This window comes from Alosa alosa, chromosome 10 (assembly GCF_017589495.1).
Source record: "Alosa alosa isolate M-15738 ecotype Scorff River chromosome 10, AALO_Geno_1.1, whole genome shotgun sequence".
Taxonomy (NCBI): Eukaryota; Metazoa; Chordata; class Actinopteri; order Clupeiformes; family Clupeidae; genus Alosa; species Alosa alosa.
This window is the reverse complement of record NC_063198.1, coordinates 29,092,998-29,115,298: the sequence shown is the minus strand read 5'-3', so window position 1 is coordinate 29,115,298 and position 22,301 is coordinate 29,092,998. Positions and strand designations below refer to the sequence as shown.

The 22,301-nt window shown below is 42.9% G+C and overlaps 4 protein-coding genes across 5 annotated transcripts; 3 read left to right on the top strand and 1 right to left on the bottom strand.

Moving 5' to 3' along the window:
- Positions 1-272: 272 nt before the first annotated feature.
- On the top strand, positions 273-5,588 carry dnase1l4.1 (deoxyribonuclease 1 like 4, tandem duplicate 1). The gene is made up of 10 exons (XM_048255291.1): positions 273-398; positions 1,670-1,810; positions 1,928-2,016; positions 2,773-2,859; positions 3,098-3,210; positions 3,654-3,766; positions 3,959-4,116; positions 4,370-4,466; positions 4,855-4,921; positions 5,156-5,588. The coding sequence occupies exons 2-10, from the start codon at positions 1,730-1,732 to the stop codon at positions 5,323-5,325; spliced, it is 975 nt and encodes a 324-aa protein (XP_048111248.1). The 5' UTR covers positions 273-398; positions 1,670-1,729; the 3' UTR covers positions 5,326-5,588.
- On the bottom strand, positions 5,440-7,640 carry tma7 (translation machinery associated 7 homolog). Its single transcript, XM_048255292.1, has 4 exons — positions 7,516-7,640; positions 6,795-6,850; positions 6,313-6,400; positions 5,440-5,641 (listed from the first exon to the last, which is right to left on the bottom strand). Exons 1-4 carry the CDS (start codon positions 7,529-7,531, stop codon positions 5,607-5,609), a joined length of 195 nt encoding a protein of 64 aa, XP_048111249.1. The 5' UTR covers positions 7,532-7,640; the 3' UTR covers positions 5,440-5,606.
- Positions 7,562-10,416, top strand: ccdc51 (coiled-coil domain containing 51). 2 transcript variants are annotated; one of them, XM_048255290.1, is made up of 4 exons: positions 7,562-7,650; positions 8,436-8,799; positions 8,941-9,105; positions 9,416-10,416. In XM_048255290.1, exons 2-4 carry the CDS (start codon positions 8,482-8,484, stop codon positions 10,232-10,234), a joined length of 1,302 nt encoding a protein of 433 aa, XP_048111247.1. In that variant the 5' UTR covers positions 7,562-7,650; positions 8,436-8,481; the 3' UTR covers positions 10,235-10,416. The 2 variants fall into 2 exon arrangements, with proteins under 2 accessions (XP_048111247.1, XP_048111246.1); XM_048255289.1 differs by lacking the exon at positions 7,562-7,650 and adding an exon at positions 7,668-7,783.
- Positions 10,417-12,149: 1,733 nt separating this feature from the next.
- mcm2 (minichromosome maintenance complex component 2) lies at positions 12,150-21,830 on the top strand. Its single transcript, XM_048254848.1, has 16 exons — positions 12,150-12,221; positions 12,813-12,982; positions 13,252-13,421; positions 13,747-14,013; positions 14,758-14,977; positions 15,503-15,710; positions 15,977-16,111; positions 16,516-16,707; positions 17,133-17,226; positions 17,620-17,870; positions 18,228-18,354; positions 18,752-18,864; positions 19,094-19,336; positions 19,727-19,909; positions 20,389-20,544; positions 21,467-21,830. The coding sequence occupies exons 1-16, from the start codon at positions 12,216-12,218 to the stop codon at positions 21,575-21,577; spliced, it is 2,646 nt and encodes an 881-aa protein (XP_048110805.1). The 5' UTR covers positions 12,150-12,215; the 3' UTR covers positions 21,578-21,830.
- The last annotated feature ends 471 nt before the right edge of the window (positions 21,831-22,301 follow it).

The following is a 22,301-nucleotide window of genomic DNA, read 5'->3' as shown; positions in this document are numbered from 1 at the left end:
GGTGGGTGGGTGTGTGTGTGTGTGTGGGGGGGGGGGGGGGGGGAATCCTGCTTAGGTCATATGGTCACATGGCTCAAGGCAGCCAGTGCAGGGTGTTATCTGAGGCATTTAAGCAACTCTTAATGAGGACCATATACTCTCCCTTTCCTGTTTCTCCTGTTATTTTCCCTAGAGGGGCTCAACCGAGACCACACTGAGGTCCTTTTGAAGAGTGGAGACATGCTGGGTCTGCGCCAAGACGAGACAGGGCTGGACAAAAGATCAGGCAACAGCCAATCAGATCACAGATGCTGTAACCTCAACAAATAAAGTTCCACAGCAAGAGTGCCACTGTAGTTTGTTCCCTGAGAGACCAAGCTGGTTTCCTCATCTGCTGTCCATCGTTTCCTCATCTCAAGGTGAGTGAAGCCTCACTTGTCTTTCAGATACATAAACTTGTTTCTTTAACTCATTCATTTGATGCATGTTTATTGTGTTTATTGTGTTTCCATCAAATGTTCTATCCTTCTAGACCAGTGTGTTATTTAGTCTGTGCAGTGGTAACTCAGGTATTTTTTGGATATAATTGTGAAAAGCAAAACCCAGAACAGGAGAGTGCATACAAGCATGCGTTCAGTCATGGCATTGTTTTAGAAATGGTCACCTTTGCCCGCCTGAAAGCAGTTTAAAGTCAAGCTGTTGAAGTCCATGATGCTGGGACACCTACTTGGAAAATTCTTCCACTCTTACCCGCTTCCACTCTTTTGAATGCTTTGAGAGAAGGAAGAGTGGTCCCCAAACGTGTCTGAACTGAAGTAGGGACGACAGCATAGTATTGTTATGGAATCTGATCTTTTACAAGCTTTTCTTTTTGCTTCTGTTCTGAGTTTTAGCTGATTTCAACCAAACCTCACTAGTACAGACTAGTAAAGGTTTTTGGTAGCCCATACACTGTACACACAAATTATTACAATAATGACTTTAAGCTAACATATTGTTTTTGCTTTTGTTTATTCTAAGAAAATGTCTGTATCAGCTATGTCATTATGCTTTACAATATGTCATTATGCAAACAAACACGGTATTGAGTACATGACATTTTCAACATGCTTTCCAACACTCTATCTATTCTATCTATCTCTATTTTCTATCAGAAAGTGAAGTAGTGGCTAAGTGATGTGAATAGTGTTGCACAACTAGAAAGGTATCAATAAAGAATGAAGAAAGGTATCAATACCCATGAAATGTTGATACTTGACCACTTACAATTGGTGTTTTAATCAGGTTTAAAAGATGGATTTGTTATCAGGTTAAAAAAGATTCAAATGTTCCACATTCTCTCCTGTAGGCCAGTACTATCAAATCTATTACTGTTTAGGTATCAAATCTATTACTGTTTAAGGTTTTTGCCATTGTCGTTTCAGTTACTTAAGCATGTTATTGTACCAAAGGTACAAAGTTTGGTATTGGACAAGTTGGACAACACTAGATGTGAATGTCCTATCATTAAGAACTAACTGTGAACATGTTGATGTGTGTTAGGTGGGCCTCGCCTGTCATATCATAATGAGCAGGATCAAGTCCACACAAGATCTGGGTCAGGGTCTTACACTGGGGGGTTTTGCCTGTTAGACATGTTTGGGACATGTTAAGAAAGATATGTGCTTGCCATCTCACCTGTCACCACCAGAGGGCAAGCAGTTATCAGCGAGCATCCAGCAACAACTTCTGACCTTAATACACAGACATCATGAAGGTGGCATCATTCAACATTCAAAAATTTGGGAGAACCAAGCTCTCTAATCCAGACGTACTCAGCATTCTTGTCAAGGTGAAGAGAATAATCATGAATTATGAATGAAATAATCATCAATTTTTCTTCAGTTTAGTGAACAAATTTGGATCTCCCAATAATCACCATATACCCTTTTGTTGAAAAAAAATCCAGATTGTTTCACGTTACGATGTTGTTGTGATTCTGGAGGTGGTTGACGCATCTGGAGATTCAGTGGACACCTTCATGGAGGTGCTTAACAAGTAAATATCCATCAGCAGTCCTCATTGAATCACTACTTTTTACAGAGAGACTAGGAATAAGCAGACATTTTTTTCATAACCAAACAAAAGCATTTTGAGAGTCAAAATTAGAAAGTACTGCAGAGTAGATTTTGAGGATTAACATACCTTTGCGTTTGAAGTTCACTTGTACAGTGATAGAATGCAGGACAGCAAGGGTTCCTGACACATTCCTGACGGGATGGGATCCTGACAAATTCTGGGAGCAGATGGAGTAAAGGGGCCCCATCAGACAGGCAGTATAGAGATCTATGAGCTGTAGCCTAGACTAAAGAGGTTCAGATGTCTCAGGGAGGTCATTGCCCTGAAAGAACATGGATTTTATGCATTATGCCTGCAAACAGCATTAGTCTTTTAAAGGTTTAACATATATGCTTTTGTAATGTTATACTAACTGTTCCTGAAAATGGAAAGTAATTCACAGAATTTAGCCATCTGTCTGGATGCCAGGATATTCACAATTCAAACTTTCATTTGCAGCCTGCAAATACTGTTAATGTTTTGAGTTTGTGTTTTGGCCTGCTGCGCCACCCTCTGCCAATTTACCAATCACACAGCTAGTAGCATTTCAACCTCTGGATTGCCCGATTAGCCCACTTAATGCTCCCAAATGTTTTGACTTTGGACTGCAATGCCCATTTTAAACACTAGTCATCGTTCTTAGATTATACACCTTTAAGTCATTCAATGTTGCTTATGTGTGACTTTCATTTGTAGGGTGAATAAGAAACATCATTACACCTTAAAAATCAGCAGTCGCCTGGGAAGAAGCCGCTATAAGGAGCAGTTTATGTTTTTATACAGGTGAGAACTGAATATGATCTCTTACTCTTACAAACCTTGCATCATTTTATGAAAACAAAAATGATATGTTAGGCTTATATTATAAGGTATTATATTATATTAGATATAATATAATACCTTTAAACATCAGTAATAGATTTAATGTTAGGCCTAATTATGCATTTATTTATGATTCCTACTTTGAGCCAGGTGTGGCCGTTTGTAGTATTTGGTGTGTTAATTTGAATGTCATGTTTAGGGACGATCTGGTGAATTTAGTGGAATCATACCAGTATGCAGACAAGCAGCCTGGAGATGAGGACGTGTTTGAGCGGGAACCCTACATTCTACGCTTCCGCTGCCGCAATACTGGTCGGAGATTCACTCAACAATCCCACCCCCGCACACACCACACACACACACACACACGCTTCCAAAAGCACCAAACCAAGACGTAAAGTCTTTGGAAAGAATCAGTGATGTGGTGACAGATTTGCATGGATCACATATTTCTATAGCCAACAAGTGGAAACATGAAACTAATACTTAAAGATAAACAAAACATTGTTATCTATCTCCATATACTCACTATAATGTCTTAAATGGAGGAAAACAACGTATTAGTCTCTTTGCCTCTTCTCCCATTGGTGCAGACACACACCTATCACATCTACACTCCTCTGGTTACATTTGTGCACACTTGTGCACACACAGACACATATGTAGACACACACATACACACACAAACACACACACAAATGTAGACATACAAACACATACTTAATCTGTTTCATTATTTATGTTGTTTTCTGTAGTGCTTAAAGACCTAGTTATGATCCCTGTACACACCAAGCCAGAAGATTCAGAGAAGGAGTTGGATGAGATCTATGATGTTTTTCTGGATATTAAGAAGAAATGGAGGACAGATGTAAGTGTTTTCGTTGTATTTTTGCTGTTATGGATCACCTTTGCTGTGCACACATGGGCCTACATGTGGTCATTATTGTTTCAGTGCACTATTTGTAAAAAAAAAACAATTGTGATGTATTAGTGAGAAAAACATGATTAAGATTTAGTAAAATGTTATATATGTGCAAGTGACTCGTTCTCTTGATATCAGAATGTCATGATATTAGGTGACTTCAATGCAGATGGATCTTATGTATCCAAAAAAGACATGAAGGAAATTCGCATTCGCAGTGATAAGAACTTTCACTGGCTCATAAGCGATGATGTGGACACCACAGTAAACAAAGGCAATGATAACACCTATGACAGGTGAGTCACACACAATCACTTATGGAGATTATGTTTTTTGTATAAATCTAACTCCATATGTCCATGCCCTCTGTCTCACAATCTCTTCTCCCCTATGTTTCCTAACCTTGACACAGATTATACTTTTTCTCAATGTGTTTCTTTCAATTAATGTGTTTCTTACTTGTCTAATGAAGTTGGTATGTATTTAACTAAAATAACATTTATTTATATGTAATTGACAAATAAAAATTGGATCATTTATAATTGATAGGATTGTGGTGTATGGAAATGACATGCTGGAAGCTGTGGTCCCAAACTCTGCCAAACCATTCAATTTCCAAGCAGCTTATGGACTTTCGACTGAGCAGGTGATTTTTGATAATATTTCTCATTGAAATGCAACATTCGTTATTATCTATTGGGTATGGACAGAAAGGTGTAGAATTGAACTTTCAAACATGAACTGACCTTTTCATATGCACAATGTCTGCAATAGAAGATGTTTTGTCAAATCTACCACAAGATGTTTTGGCTGTAAAATGCTGATGGTGTATAGGTTTTAACCAGGATATCTTATATTGAATAATTATCCCTTTTATTGCTTCTGCCTTGTTTTTTTACATCTTCATTGCAACACTTTTCTCTTTTAACAATCTAATTGACCCATAGGTAACCATTACCTGAAAGCCTTAACTCGTTATTTCAGACATAACCATTGAAGGGTTAAGTTAACTGTATAAGCAATGTCTACTACAGGCCCTGAAAGTGAGTGACCACTACCCAGTGGAAGTGGAGCTGAAAAGGAGCACAACCACACGCCAGAGTAAGCAGCATGACTGTAGTTTATTCTCAGACATTCCCCTTCACCCGGTCCATTCTACTCCCACACCCTCGACATTCAACCAAAAAAAAAAACACATAAGCAACAAAATGCACATCTATACAATGAATTTCAGTACACAGGCATCAAGATTAAGTAATAATATATGAGTGAATTCTTTTTGAGATTTGGACATTTGGATAAAACAAAAATGAAGTGTCATTCTTGGTTTCCCAGGTACCGGGGAACTGAAAGCTGTTGACGAGACCCAACTATTGGACTTTGCAGGGCGGAGAGACGACCAGGAGATAAAGAAGGGGAACCTGCTTGAGCGCGAGAAGCTGAACTTGGAGATGGAGACGCTGAGGCTTAAAATGGCCAAGCTGGGGCACCAGGACGCCCATTAGACACAGACCGCTCTGTGGTCCACTGCGGTTACATCATGTAGTGCAAGTACAGTGCTAGACCCATGCTAATAATAGACAACATTTTGTACAATCAGTCACACTACTTTACAAATGTGAAGTTTCACTAGATGCCAAGACATTTATTTTTAATTTTCTCTCTTCACAAGAGACATGAAGTCATCCTGTTATGTGTATTAAAAATATTCCAAATCTGGACCCAAATAAAAAGGGGGACATTTCTGAGGTATTCCCCAGGTTTGTAACGAGGTCTTTACAGTGCTTCATTTCTTCCCAGACTTCTTGATTCCTCCACCAGCTGTTGATAACAATAGCAGAAATATATTTATGTTAGTATTTCAATGACCAGGGAAAATTTAAATTTCACACACAATTTAAAGCGTAACTCTCGCCAAAATGCAACCTAGGGTCTTTTTGTGAATGTACCCGAGTCAAACTTGTTTAAAAGCATAATTAGGACAGAAGCGCACTTTTAAGATTGACTGCATTGTCGTTTTTGGGTTAAATGGCCTTTTGAATGTGAGTGCTATAGGGCACTACTATGATCACATCAAAATCGCTATTTTTAAAACACCAAAAAGGACACAACATGAAACTTAGCACAAAGTATCACCAGGGTCTCTACACATTAACTTGAGCATTGAGAACATTGTGTACACAGAATTTACTAAAAAGAACAACTCACTTTAGCAGTTAAATTTTGGCGAGAGTTATACTTTAATGATACTCCATGTTAGGCTACCAAACTCCTCTCTACATGACACAACGAGTCTAAAGCTGCCATCTAGTGGGACCATTGAGAAGTGCAAGCAACAGCTCTAGGGTAGCACTGCACAGGAAGTTAAATTCATCACTAAGAGGCTTACACCGCTCATAAATTATAATGTCCTCCTTGAGACAGATAAAGTCGTGACCACAATCCACGCACCTGCCACAAATATTTACAGACACAATAATTCTTGAACTCACTTAAAGGTCCTTTTCCTGAAGCCTTGGCCTTCAAGGCCTCCATAGCCTTCTGATCCTCCTTCTGTTTCTGCTTGAAGGCCATGTCATCCTGCAAATGATGTGCAAAGTTGGCACCAATGCTTCATACATTTCAAAATAACACATAACTTCTTAGGGTTTGTTAGGGTGTTCACAGGCCTAGATGAATAAAGCATATTATGCTATTTCAAATTGTATTGTTGTCATTAGGAACTAACAACTCATTTAGAGGCAACAGGGAACAACAGTGACCCTACAGTGCGCTGAAACAGAGGACCGTTTATACAAACACCACAGGAAGGACAAAAAGAAGGGGAAAGTAGAAAGCAACGTTCATTTCGATTTACTCACTGCAATTCAATTAAAGCCTTTAACACCATCAAAGGACATTCTTCATTTTGAAGAACTGCTAAAATGTCACTTTCATTTAGACATTCATAACTTGGACTACTGCAGCGACTTACATCATCCATCTCTTTCGCGTTTTTCTTGGGTGCCTTCAGAGGCTTCTTTTTTCCTCCTGTAAGTGAGGTAACGTTTTGTCATTCACCACGTTAAGACAAAAGTGCATTAATAGCATCATATAATATTGAACAGTATAACGTTGTTTTCTTCAATTTGCCAACTTCAGACTCTAAATGTGACAAGTTGAATTCACAAACAAGCTTAACGTTATCCTGGCTAGCTAAAATGCGTCACGTTAACGTAACGACAGGCGAGACCAGAGATAAGTTAAAGTGTTTCAGTTACTGTTTATCTGAGGAAATAGAACATTGCCTCATTTCTTTTAAATGTAGACTTAACGTTACTGGTCCAGATTTAGCCAGTTATTGTTTAACATTTAACCTACAATTGAGATTAGCTTGGTAACTTTAATTTGGCTGTCTAGGCTCTTTGACTCTTCTGATAATCTGATAAATAACGTTACATGATTCAGAGTATTGTTTAATTTTATAGTAATATGTAGTAAAGCTTCAGCGAGCCAAAAACTCAGCCATGTGTTTTATCTTAAAATGCTGCAGACAGCAGAAGCTAATGTTATCCAAGCTAGGCTAGTAGCTGCTAGCAGTGTGAGTTAGCCTGCACCTCCTTCAAAAAAAAAACAACGATTAAATGACTAATGATTCCTGCTATACATGCAGATACAATGTTATTGTAAGTCGTAACATTAATTAGATATCTCACCTTCTCTCCCAGACATGTTGAAAATATTAGATTGTTCACCAGCTAACTCAGTGGCTCAACTTAACCGCGACTTCTTTTACTGCCTGTGCCTATGGTCTGTGCACACACCGCGCTATGAGGACCCCTTAACCGGATGTAGGTATCCCGTCAAAATCCCTGAATAATTTTTTGTAGGTTAGTCTTTACCGGGTTTATGCTGTAACCTTGTCAATGCTGTTAATTAAGTAATTTTTAATGAATTGTATAACGGGACGTGTGTAGGTAATTGGTATGTATGCTTTGCTTTGTTATCAATGGAAAATTATAAGTTTACAGCCCATAAATATCTGACTTTTAACAACAGCCTTTAGGTAACAGTAAGCTAGTGTGCTCGCTAGCTAAAAGAAAGTATGCTGGGCAAGTATCAGCCAGTGTTCAGTTGTAGTCTGTCACATTTTAATCGAAGACTAAATACCTGTGTTTATGCGTATTGTTCTGATGGGCGGACAAAAAAATAAATAAACGATCACCTGTCATTGTGTAATGTCCTAACAAACGCAACAGCAATTCTCGAGTCACAGGACCTTCATTGTTTTCTGGTTTTGGTGGTAAATGGGCACAATAGTAAATGGGCACAAACTTAATCATCATAGATAGACCATTTGGGTTTCCACTTGACAGCAATCTATTTGTTGTAACAGTGTTGTAGGGGTCAAGTAGGACATGGAATAACTGCAAACAGGAGTATTCCCTATCTTTTGCTGTCTATGAGTATTCCTTAGTATAAGTGTATATACACTCTTTTGATCCCGTGAGGGAAATTTGGTTAACGTTATCCATGTGACACCACCAGAGGTCATACTTAAGGCTTGAATTGTCACTTTGGCAGCATCATACTGTTCAGTTCATCCTTTTCTAAGTCAACTGTCCTCTTGATGCAGGCTGGTGGATGTGCCCATGTGCCTTGGCTGTTAGCTAAACTGCTCAATGAGGTACAGGCTGAGCGGCATTCCACGGACCTTTGGCACGTATGTTAGTCTGCACAATGGCAGCAGCCGCCTCAGGCAAGAGGTGTTTATCAGCAGGGCATACTGTTTGCATCAGAAACCACAAGATGGCCCATCCAAGATGGAGTCTGTTGGACAGCGCACACTTGCCACCTTGAAGAGCCTGACAGAACTCGGGATGCAATGGGGCCAAAATTCAAAACAAACTGCGACAGCTACTGTAAACTACTGGTGGGAGAGATATGAAGAATTTGTCGGCCTAAACGAGGTCAGAGATGCACAGTTAAAGGTCACTGAGGTAAGTTCTTAGAAAGACTTTGCACACAAATTGTAGACACTACAACACTGGAAGACACTGTCTTGTTTATTGATATTGCGGTGAGGTCGGTTGATCTGTTTAAATTGTCACCTTCTAATCTTAATTCCTTTTCTCATTTAGGCAGAGCAGGCCTTTATGGTGGCCAGAGGCATGGTCCGCGAGGCTCATATAAGCTTGGAGGCTAATCAGGTACGACTAAAAGAGGTCAGAGACCGGCTGGACCGCGTGTCTCGAGAGGAAGTTCACTATCTGGAACTGGCAACCCTGGAACACAAGCTACTGCAGGTAGAACCACAATGACTACAGTGTAGTGATAGTGACATGGTCACCATTTTCTGATTAGTAAGATAAAATGACTGAATGAATGTCATGTATTCGTGTAGATCAAAGTGTTACATACATCATTTGAAACATATTTCTTTGCCTTGTATCCTGCAGCATATTCTCAGGTCTATGTATTTCTCATGTTTAAGTCATACAACCCTACACGCAGACATTGGCATTTTATGTTCTTACATATAGGCTTGCTAATAATAACCTCAGCTTGAGGATTGAAGTTGTCATTTTAGTCACTCTCTTCTGTTATCATGTACAGGAGGAGCGACGTTTACGGACAACTTATGAGAATGCAGAGGGATCGGAGCGAGAGAAATTTGCCCTATTTTCAGCCGGTGTGCGTGCGAGTCACGAGAAAGAGCGTGCCCGGGCTGAACGCACCAAGAACTGGTCCGTCATTGGCTCAATCCTGGGCGCGGTGATCGGCGTTATGGGGTCCACCTACATCAACAGGGTACGCCTGCAGGAGCTAAAGAGCCTGCTGGAGGAGGCTCAAAAGGGTCCAGCCAGTTTACAAGAGGTCATCAAGGACCAGGCCAGCATGCACAAGTCCTTAGAGGATGAGCTGCAGAGTCTTATAGGCAGACTTAAGACCATGCTGACCGATCTGTCAGAGAAGGCCAGTGCACCCCAGCCTACTCCAGTACGAGCACCAGCTCTACCTCCACCTCAGCCCAAGCCCCAGCCGCTGGCTTCTCGTGCTGAACCCAGTGCCTCAGAGGCTGCTCTCAAAGAGCTCCTGTTCTGCTCCCAGAACAGCCAGGCCCTACTGGAGGGCGTCAAGGCCCAGCTGGGGCAGATGAGCCAGAGTGTGGGGAGCGTAGCCGCGGAGCTGCAGGAGGTGCGGAAGACTTTGGAAATGCCGCCTCCGCCGCCCGTGGTGGTGGAGAGGCCAGTGATACAGACGCAGGAGCAGATGCTGGTGTGCGACACGGAGAGCGTCATGCAAGGCCTGGACCAGGCCCAGAAGAGGCTGGAGATCCAGATCAACCGGGCAACGCTTTACAATACTGTGTTGACTTACACCGCATTTGCACTGACTGTTCCTGCTCTGTACTTTATCTTCAGAAGCACTTAATTGTTCATTTGAGGGGCCATATATGTGAACATAATCAAGAATGGTAAACACTGATAGTTCAGTAGTTAAAATTGTGTTTAACTTTACTTATGATCAGGGAATCGTGCACTGCTAAGTGTTGTAACGAGAGATATGAAAATGTCAACCTAATAAATTGACATCAATGTTTGTGTCATTTGAAATTTGCCAGTTTTATTTTACTTAATGCAGTACTTCGCAGCTAAGTTTTGTCTTGAGCGGCAGAATTACTTGCACATTACTTGCAGTGGTGGACGAAGTACACAAATCCTGTACTTGAGTGAAAGTAGAGATACACATGGTCAAATCCTGTACTTGAGTGAAAGTAGAGATACACATGGTCAAATCCTGTACTTGAGTGAAAGTAGAGATACACATGGTTAAATCCTGTACTTGAGTGAAAGTAGAGATACACATGGTCAAATCCTGTACTTGAGTGAAAGTAGAGATACACATGGTCAAATCCTGTACTTGAGTGAAAGTAGAGATACACATGGTCAAATCCTGTACTTGAGAGAGTAGAAACATGGTAAATCCTGTACTTGAGTGAAAGTAGAGATACATGGTCAAATCCTGTACTTTAGAGATACACATGGTTAAACTCTGCTTGAGTGAAAGTAGAGATACACATGGTCAAATCCTGTACTTGAGCGAAAGTAGAGATACACATGGTCAAATCCTGTACTTGAGTGAAAGTAGAGATACACACATGGTTAAATGTTACTCCAGTAAAAGTAGAAGTCCTTCTTTTTCATTTCCACTTGAGTAAAAGTACAAAAGTACTTGCCTTCAAATGTACTTATATGGACAGTAAAAGTCCTGAAATGTATTATGACTAATACAGTTGCATTTACTATTGTTGAAATGATTCGGCACAGACATAGGCATTCATTGAGCCTTTCTCCTTAATTCAAGGACAAAATCAACTAAAAGAATTGTTTTATGTAGAACTAAAAACAAACTAATTTTATATCTTATCTGAGATACTTCAAAGTAACCACTTTTTGCTTTGTTGAATGCTTATACACTTTTGGACCAAATCAAGACGTTCCCTTTTGTGTTTAATAGTGTCTGATTGTAGCCTGACAAGCCAGACCCACATTAAAATGTAGGTAAAATGAAATTAAAATGTAATTTGCTGCCGCTAGGGGCGCGTCTAGATTTCTAGGCTAGTCTGATTGTCTATCATTGTACATCTATCTATCATTGTCTATCACTGTCTATCATCATTTGTTCGATGGTGTCATGAGGCTAGTAATGGTAACATCAATATTGTGAAAAGAGGTCAACAAGGTACAGTAAATAGTGGATATAACAATAACACAAGTTAGGCAACACTATTATTTAAAGCCTAGCTCGTTTAATAGAAAATACACATGTAAGGACACATATATTTGGATAGTATTTTTCCAAAAGGAACTTCAGCTATCACAAAGTGTAGTGGAGTAAAAAGAAATATATTTGGCCTAGAAATGTACTGGAGTAAAAGTAAAGTATAAATACATGAAAAAATGACTTTAGTACAGTTATTGAGTAAATGTACTCAAATGATGTCCGCCACTGATTACTTGTACATGACACACAATCAACAAATCCCAGTGACTAGCCTACTACTCAGCACTTGAATGTCCAGCATCCAACCATCAAGTCCATTATCTGGGTAAATTTACATGATATAACATGACATTAAAACATATTTGTAACAAGTGAAGGACGAGTTACTGAAAAGAGTGAAAGTCCTTGTCAATGTTTTTAAAAGGAAGAAAGGTTTTCACTGTAGGCGGTTGGGAAGGATTAGGTCCAACCCCCCTGGATTAATGCACCAATCACTTTTGGAGAGAACGGCTTTCTCATTACATATTCATGATATTTCGCGCGCTTTGGTGTCACGTGGAAAATTCGCGCGAAAAGTTAGTCCATGCAGTAGAAAGTCATCGGAACAGCAGTGCAGACGACTAGAAGAATGGCGGTACGTATTTACCTAATATAATGTGATATAGACTTGTAAACATACAGCTACTATTTGGATGTATACTTAAATGACATTCAGTAATAGCGCTTGACCTGTTTCTTGCAAAATGACCAACAATATCGGTCCTTTTTTATTGAATGGTCATAGCTACGGTTAAAGCGTGCTGATGATGACTGTTCTGTACGTTAATTGTATGCTATACATATGTATGGAGTTCTTGTCAGTGTAGCTCCAATGGCTTTTACTAAAATAATCGATGCATTGTTGTATATTGATGACTTGTTAATAATCGTAAATGATTTGGCTAACGATGGTCAGTATGTTTTCTTTGTTTGGCTAAGTTGGTAAGCAAACCTATTTGGCTAACCTGCTTTGTTAACATGAGGTTCGTTAGCAGGCAGAGTAACGTCACTTGATCAGATTTAAGGGTCAGGTTAAGATTTTTTATCGACATAAAGTCAAAATGCATCAACTTAATAATAGACATTTCAGCGCATGGTGGACACAACATTGACTGACATTTGATGAATTTAACACAATTGCTTGACGCCATCTCACTGCCGTTCAATTTTGTCGTTCTGCGGCCAGGATTCATCAGAGTCGTACCACATGGCCACCAGCCCCAGCCGCGGGCTCACGTCCAGCCCAGGCAGGGACCTGCCACCGTTTGAGGACGAGTCGGAGGGGATCCTGGGCGAGACTCTGCCCAACGAGGAGGAAGGCGATGGGGAGGAGCTGATCGGTGACGGGATGGAACGGTAAGTTTTTTTTTAAGAAACTTCGCTGTTTAACTTGTATGAAGTTAGAACAGGTTGGATTGTAGTCATCTTTGGTCATCATTTTTTACAGTCTTTGAGCTATGTTGCAGTGTCCACATAATATATATGGAACTGTGTACACTAGCTTGCAGTTGGTTATGGCATTGAATGTACACTGTGGTTCCTCAGTAATGTTTGTTTACGGTACAGATTCAGACTCCTATCGTTTAGTGGGGTACACTGCTGAGTCACTGTTTTTTCCTCTGCAGGGACTACCGTGTAATCCCGGAGCTGGACCGGTACGAAGCCGAGGGGCTGGATGAGGACGAGGACCTGTCAGAGCTGTCCCCTGGGGCCCGTGCCGCAGCCGAGGAGGAGATGAGGCGCAGGGACCGGGAGCAGGGCATCAGTGGCCGCATGAGGAGGGGCCTGCTCTACGGTAAGATGGGTCTATCTGAAGGGCCCCTGGGCCAGCTATACAGTACCACAACACAGTCTTGAGTAGTGTGTATGTAATCAAGTATAGAAAGCTGACTCTGTGTATCACTGCAATTTGATGCAATATGTAAAAATGTGAGATTTTGTGTAGAATTTGGAGATATTCTTGTAAATGTCTTGAAATATGAGTATTTAGGCACCCTTTTATAATATGTACTTCTCCCCTCTGGCATGTGTATATACCTTTGAGTTATGCACTAAACAAAGCATGTGAATTGTGGTGCTGTTGCATAGTCACTGAACATGGTCCTCGTATGTCCCCACAGACAGTGAAGATGAAGATGAGGAACGGCCAGCGAGGAAGAGGCGTCTGGCGGAGCGGGCTGCAGAGGGCGCTGGGGATGGCGAAGACGAGGAGATGATCGAGAGCATCGAGAACCTGGAGGACATGAAGGGCCACACCGTGCGCGAGTGGGTTTCCATGGCAGCGCCACGCTTGGAGATCTACCACCGCTTCAAGAACTTCCTGCGCACACACGTAGATGAGCACGGACACAACGTGTTCAAGGAGAGGATCAGCGACATGTGCAAAGGTACAGTTCTCCCAGTAGCCTGTGTAGAAACCGGCTTGGCCCCACGCAACACTTCCTGCTCTGGCTACAGTGTTTGCAGTCTATTTTTCTTTTATGACCTTTAAAAAGATGTAGTTTATGATTCTAATCCAATACACTTGTCAAATGTATCCAATGTGTAAAAAAAAAAAAAAAACCTTGAGGTTTGGGACACAGTCTTGACAGTCTAAATGAAAAAGGTGAGTGATCTCCCATTCCAGACCATTAAACACAAAGGGAAAACCTTGAACTCTGGGAAGACTGAGAATGGGACCTGAGTCATTTGTTCGGAAGTCAGCAAAGCTTATTAAAGGAGATTTCCGGCGATTTTTCACATAGATCTGTTTCTATGTTTTTACCGAGTACTGTCTGTACGAAAAAACCCTGAAAACAATCAGTTCTACCTAGCTGGAGTTGCTGCAGCCAACAGCTAGAGCTTTCAGGCAACTACAGTGCTACAATGTGGGAGCATGTTCATCAGCCCCTATGTTCATGCCCCCAGAGTGCGGCACTGTAGCTGCCTGGCTGCTATGGTCACAATGGTGCGTGTCCTATTACTTGAGTCTGTGGGTAGAGGACCTGGACAAGTTACTGAATTTGATGTTGAAGAAAGAGTGGGAAGCCAGCAATTGTTAGACATGTTAGAAAGAGAGAAATGTTATCACTTGTACATTTTTTTTTTTTTGTGTAATGAGTCCTCGTTGATTCATTTGTAAATCGTTGCAGAGAACAAGGAGAGTTTGCTGGTGAGCTACGAGGACTTGGCGTCCAGAGAGCACGTGCTGGCCTACTTCCTGCCCGAGGCGCCGACGGAGATGCTGAAGATCTTCGACGAGGCGGCCAAGGAGGTGGTGCTGGCCATGTACCCCAAGTACGAGCGCATCGCCCACGAGATCCACGTGCGCATCGGCAACCTGCCCCTGGTGGAGGAACTCCGCTCCCTCAGGTATCTACACAGCCCAGTGACCATCCTTGCTTTAATGCACTCCTATAGGAATGGCCCTTTTTTGTACACTGTGTTCCTATTGAGCTTGTCCAGTAGGGGGCGACGTTAATCACATTTGTGTCTGAATGCTCATTATTTGGCACTTCCCACTGTCTTTGTGCCATGGGCTGCTAGAGTGCCTCTTGCTGCAGAACTCGTCATGTGCCTTTGTTGTGCTATACTTCTTCAGGTGACACAAGGCAGTGAGGTGTGAAATTGAGAGCACTTAGGCCCAGTCCTCCTGTCTTTTTGTACTCGACTTAATGTAGCCCAAAGTGCATCATGCTTTGCAGTGTCATGTTTAAGACCCATGGTAATAATAAAGGTTTACATATACCTGGGAATGCTGTACAATTATAACTTTTTTTAAAGGTTTGTTTGGATCTGTACACGCTTAAATGGACACATTCAGAGTGACCTCAACTGAACTGCCCGCTCATATCTCAACACATTCCCTCCGTCTTCCTCCTCTTCCTCCCTGCGTAGGCAGCTGCACCTGAACCAGCTGATCCGCACCAGTGGCGTGGTGACCAGCTGCACTGGGGTGCTGCCCCAGCTGGGCATGGTCAAGTACAACTGTAACAAGTGTAACTTCATCCTCGGGCCCTTCTTCCAGTCCCAGAACCAGGAGGTCAAGCCGGGCTCCTGTCCAGAGTGTCAGTCCCTGGGGCCCTTCGAGATCAACATGGAGCAGGTCAGTTTTGGGATAAATAATAAAATGTATATATGTTTGTCTGTCTGTCTTACACAATGCATGTCATCTGTTCCCTGTCAGTATTAGTGTAATTTGGTGAATGGAAGCTAATGTAGAATGTATGAGTATATACAAAAGAACATGCTACAGTATCATTCTCAGTTTGTTTTTTCAGTGTTTAGGATAACTCATGGATGAGTCTCCATCCCTTCATCGACTGAGGGGATGACTGGTTCTTAGATGCTAACTGTGTGTGTGTTCTATAGACAGTGTATCAGAACTACCAGCGCATCACCATCCAGGAGAGTCCAGGGAAGGTGGCCGCTGGTCGTCTGCCCCGTTCCAAAGATGCCATCCTCCTGGCTGACCTGGTGGACACCTGCAAGCCTGGAGATGAGATCGTAAGTAACCTAAACTAATCATAAGTCACCTTCACAGTCCCACACACAGAGCATATACATATATCATTTTGTCATGATGCAGGTACTGAACAAAAATACTTGGCCTGTACTCTGAGCAGCTTTGAGATGCTGTAAAAGGATTAGCCAGATAAATGCTTGAAAATTGAGAAGTTAGAGATGTCATAGAGAAGAGGTTTCTTTTTGTTCTGCATGTATTTGCGGATCAAATACGGACCTTCACTCTGAGATGAACGGTCTGTACTTAAAACAGTAGATCAGTTGAAGCTTTGGCAGTCGTTTATACATTTATTTTTGGACTTGCTCCTCAACCGTTCTGTATGCACTCAGCCTTTGTGGAGGTTTGTTGGGCTCAAGGTGCCTTTCTGTGTCTCGTCTCTTCCCAGGAGCTGACAGGAATCTACCACAACAACTATGACGGCTCCTTGAACATGGCAAACGGCTTCCCCGTGTTCGCAACAGTCATCATGGCCAATCATATCGCCTGCAAGGACGCGCGGGTGGCCGTGGCCGAGCTCACGGACGAGGACGTCAAGGCCATCGTGGCTCTGTCCAAGGACGAACGCATCGGAGAGAGGGTGAGTATGCATACAAATACACACGGCAGATAATAGACAAAAGTCCTTCTGTTCTAATGAAATAGAAGTCCACCAGCATTCTCAAAGGGAGATTAAGCAGCTCTATAGACTAATCACTTGAACAGGGATGTGTTGATTTTGCAATGGCCATCAAACAGGGAGAACAAATATGGGCATCAATCATTATCTGATGGGTCATCGCACAATATGGCGTTTTGGGCCACACACACTAGTCTGGCAGGATGTCACTGTCTAATATTAAGACTGTGAGCCTTGACCACTCTTGAGCACAGTGCTGGGGAGACTTGTTGGTAGACCAAGGCATTAAAACTCAACAGCTTGGATTATGACTGTTGCAAAGTGTTTTAAAATGCAGTAAAATGCCTTGTACTGCCCCAACTCATTGTGTTTTTCCTGTCCTCTAGATCTTCGCCAGCATCGGCCCCTCTATCTATGGGCACGAGGACATAAAGAGAGGTCTCGCTCTGGCTCTGTTTGGGGGAGAGCCAAAGAATCCAGGTGGGCATATTTAAAACACCGCAGCCTCTTTCTCTCTGTTTCTCTCTCCCTCTCTTTCTGTCTCCCTACTCTTCTGTGCTTTTGGAGAGGCTGCCTCTTTGTTCCCACCAAGACGGGGGGGGTAGTTAATAATAGACTGGCTTTGCCTTCCGGGAACTGCCTAAGAAGCTGAAGGGTGTGTGTGTGTGTGTGTGTCAGGGAAGGCATGCTGCCTTGCACAATTGCATTCGTTCCATTTGGTGCTGCATGATTTTCAGGAAGCTTGTATATCCGGGACGAAATCCGGGAGAGGGGCATTTGAATTAACATGTGTACTTGCATTGAGTGAACCTGTCATTCTGACCCCTAACCTTGGTGCTACTGTGTGTGTGTGTGTGTGCCCCCGTCCCACAGGTGGCAAGCACAAGGTGCGTGGTGACATCAACATCCTGCTGTGTGGAGACCCCGGCACTGCCAAGTCCCAGTTCCTTAAGTACGTGGAGAAGGTGGCCAGCCGAGCGGTCTTCACCACCGGCCAGGGTGCCTCCGCTGTGGGTTTGACTGCCTACGTCCAGCGCCACCCGGTCACCCGCGAGTGGACCCTGGAGGCTGGAGCTCTGGTGCTGGCTGACCGAGGAGTGTGCCTGATCGACGAGTTTGACAAGGTGAGACGGAGGTGAAGCGTTGGTCAGCACGGATGTTGACAAAGTAGAATAGTGACACGGGCATTAACTGGGTGAAATGACCACACAGGTTCCCAGGTTGGACAAGTACTATTTACTGGTGAAATAGTCTGGCACAGCACAAGTGCAAGTGTATGTAAAACTCACAATCGTACATTCACGAGCAATGCAACGTGTGTGTGTGTGTGTGTGTATATATAGCATGCATTAAAAATTTACCTGAGTTCAAGCTGTGTTAAATATAGCTGTACCAGAATCTAAGGTAGTCTGTCAAGTTGATTTCCAGGCTATAAATACACGTGCATCTCTAAAGCTTGCCTTTTCTCTGTGTGTGTGTAGATGAATGATCAAGACAGGACCAGTATCCATGAGGCCATGGAGCAGCAGAGTATCTCCATCTCCAAGGCTGGCATCGTCACATCTCTGCAGGCTCGCTGCACAGTCATTGCTGCTTCCAACCCCATTGGTTAGTCTCAGTCCACTACTACAGGCGCCTACGTACACATGATCACTCACAGAACCGCGCTCTGCCTTGTGAGCTTGGTCCTTAGCGCACACCAACCCTTTGAAATTGAATTCAGCCCAGTGATGAATTGGGCAACTTCTCCCTGTTGGTTGCATCTTGTTTGCTTGGATTTCAAATCTCTCCGAATGTCATTTCAGCGGTTTTTCAGTTAGTCTTGTGCTAATACCTCTTAAATCATTAAAGGTGTAGGTTTTTGAACATTCTAAGTTCCGCAACAATTGAAGGTTCTAAAATTCTATGTTGAATTCAATGAACCCAAATATTCTTTAGAACGTTCATTTCCCAACACTCCTTTATTCATGCTTCTGATCACTTCCTTCCCCTCCTTCCTCTGCAGGTGGGCGGTATGACCCGTCTCTGACCTTCTCGGAGAATGTGGACCTGACTGAGCCCATCATCTCCCGTTTTGACATCCTGTGTGTCGTTAGGGACTCGGTGGATCCAGTTCAGGTGAGACAGTCAACAGTGGACCCAGACCTGTTTTTATCCCCCCAAAGATAGATACCCCTAATCATTCCACAGGAAATGGGCTGTATCCCTATTTGTAAAGGACTGTGGAAAGTCCTTAGTTAAAGTCCCTCTGCAGTATTACTGGAAGACCACCACTAGTGTTGTATGGCTGAGTCCTCATATCTGTTCTCTGATCCTGGGCCCCATATTTTCACTCATTCTCCCTCAGGATGAGATGTTAGCACGTTTTGTGGTGGGCTCTCACATCAAGCACCACCCCAGCAACAAGGAGGGCGGTGTGGCAGGTCTGGAGGAGATTGTGCTGCCCAACACGTCCGACGTGCCCCCCATCCCCCAGGAGCTGCTCCGCAAGTACCTCATCTACGCCAAGGAGCGCATCCACCCCAAACTCAACCAGATGGACCAGGACAAGGTGGCCCGCATCTACAGTGACCTCCGCAAAGAGTCCATGGTATGGAGCCTCTGCCTTACTAAATGTTTCTTTTTGTTGATTGATGGTAAACATGACCCACCCCACCCCCTACCATCATAATAATATCAATAGCACTTTTTACCATGGCATTCCTGGCGGCAATGAAGTGTTGGCAGTGTGAAGTCTATTCCAAGGCTAAACGCTTCCCTAAAATAAATGTTCCTGTTCATCTTTGTGATGGAGTACTGGTTAAATATTCACGCTGACTGCCACATCAGAAAACCTTCCTCTTTGGAATTGAGGACAAGCTGCAGGGTTGGTGACCTGTAGACCTGGGTGCGAGGGCAGGGGGTTGACTGCTTACAGTCTCTCTTGTTTTGTTTGAACACGATGCGCTCGACTCACTCATCCTCCCCCTGTGTCCCTCAGGCCACTGGCAGCATCCCCATCACGGTGCGTCACATCGAGTCGATGATCCGCATGGCGGAGGCCCACGCGCGCATGCACCTGCGCGACTACGTGCTGGAGGACGACGTGAACATGGCCATCCGCGTCATGCTGGAGAGCTTCATCGACACGCAGAAGTTCAGCATCATGAGGAGCATGAGGAAGGTGAGCTGCTCAGACAAGCCCTCTGCTAATCTAGAACTAACTATCCAACTGGGCTGCTCAGACAAGCCATCTGCTAATCTAGAACTAACTATCCAACTGGGCTGCTCAGACAAGCCCTCTGCTAATCTAGAACTAACTATCCAACTGGGCTGCTCAGACAAGCCCTCTGCTAATCTAGAACTAACTATCCAACTGGGCTGCTCAGACAAGCCTTCTGCTAATCTAGAACTACCTATCCAACTGGGCTGCTCAGACAAGCCCTCTGCTAATCTAGAACTAACTATCCAACTGTGCGACTACCACTGGCATATATCAGTGTGCAGTTTTGAGGGCCATAGACAATCCAGTGTCTTAGTGTTTAATAAGTTACTGATTTCATACCTCCATAGTTTTGTGTCCATGCTTGTAGTAGGACAGATGATGGTCTGAATGACACTACATTGTATTGAGCATCTCTCCTCTCTCTGCTCCTTTGACAGACATTTGCGCGCTACCTGGCCTTCAAGCGGGACAACAACGAGCTACTGCTCTTCATCCTCAAGCAGCTGGTGGCTGAGCAGGTGGCCTATCAGCGGAATCGCTACGGAGCCCAGCAGGACACCATCGAGATCCCAGAGAAAGACCTGGTCGACAAGGTGCGCCTAAAGCACGGCACAGACATGCCCATTCGCTTGTTTCCTCAAAAGCTGAGAAGTTAGGCTTTATTGCTAGCCTGGCTAGCGCCACCACTTCTCAATGAGACGTGGTCTGGGAACCAAACGTTAATTTTCTCGTATTTGAAAAAAATGCCCAGATCCGTTTATTGGGTGCCACGGATGTCTGTCAAATGCGTCTGTGCATAGCTCATCATCGTCTTGCTTTCCCCCTTGTTCTGTGATTGGTCCCCTATCTCAGGCGAAAATTTGCTCCATGGTCTCCAGGCTGCCTTAGCAGCATGAATCAAATCGCGCGCAAGGCAGCATGGGAACACCCAGGCTACTTTATTGCAGGACCTCTCAAATTTGATTAACATTCCATGGCGGCTCATCACTACATCACTGCTAGTCTCTTCTTGTCTGAATGTAGCTTAACACCCCACAACAGACTTGCTTAGATGGCCGTTCAAAAGTGCTGGCTATTAAAGGTGCTCTAAGCGATTCCACGCGTTTTTTAGGCTAAAAGATGTTATGTCGCTTACTGCAATCATCACCTAACCAACCGCTAACTGTCTGTGTCCTGAATACACTGTAAAAAAACGCCATCTCTGTGGCCCAGACTCCAGCAAATAACAGATCATATGCGTGTTTAGGAGAGTTTTAATTGCACGGAAGCAACACGGGAGGGAGGGGGAGGAAGTAGCGAGCTAGCTCTCAGTTTTGTTTGAAAGTCAACAGAAGTGATGTTACCCAGCATCGGTTAGAGCACCTTTAAGGCATTTCCACTCACATTGACTGATTGCTGTCTCCATTGGTTAATTAGTGTCATCTGAGACTAGGGCTTAAGCTTTGACTGTTCTGTGTTTTGATGATTATGATGATGATTGATCTTTTTTTTTTTTTTTGGTCTGACACGATTTAGGCGAGACAGATCAACATCCACAACATGTCTGCCTTCTACGACAGTGAGCACTTCAGAAGCAACAAGTTCTCCCACGACACCAAGAAGAAGCTGATTGTTCAGCAGTTCTAAATGGCCATCTCTGGGGAAATTCAAGGATGTGTATATTGTGTATAATACCACCTGCTGGCGTGAGAACGCTTAAGCTCTGATATGGACAGAAATGCCTCTTGAAGGAAGGCAAAGTTCTCACATGCCCAAAATGATCATCATGACTATGGAGAGGAGAAAAAAAATGTTTTGAAGCCTTATGTAGTTTTTTTATGCAACTGTTGTGTTCATGAATTAATGTAAAATAAATAAATAAATAAAAAGCATAAAAATACCCTTGGTGTAAACTACATGTAGATCTGTTGCTTAAATTACAGACTACTTTTATATTTATCTTTATAGAATATTATTTATAGAATAATAAAATTGCTCCAAGCAGGCCATTTACCAGTATTACCTAAGAGCTGTGTATGGCAAAATATGTCTCTAAAAGTATGTGTGGCACATTGTCTTTTGTAATGTAGTGATGTAGCAGGAGGACCTTAGTAAACTATTTGTATGTTTTAGAGTGGCCCTCCCCCAGAGCCTGTATTTGACCCTTGGGTGGGAGGGTGGATTTCTCCTTTGTTTAAGGCTGAAGTTTAAGGCCCAAAACATTATTTCATTAGTCATTGGCAGGATTAATTTGGCATTGTTATCAGATCTATAATAAGCTTACCGGTAAATTCCCTGCTAATAACTAGATTAGATGATATAATGGCATGTGACCGCGGTCAAGAAGAGAAGACCTTTAATTTGACCACGA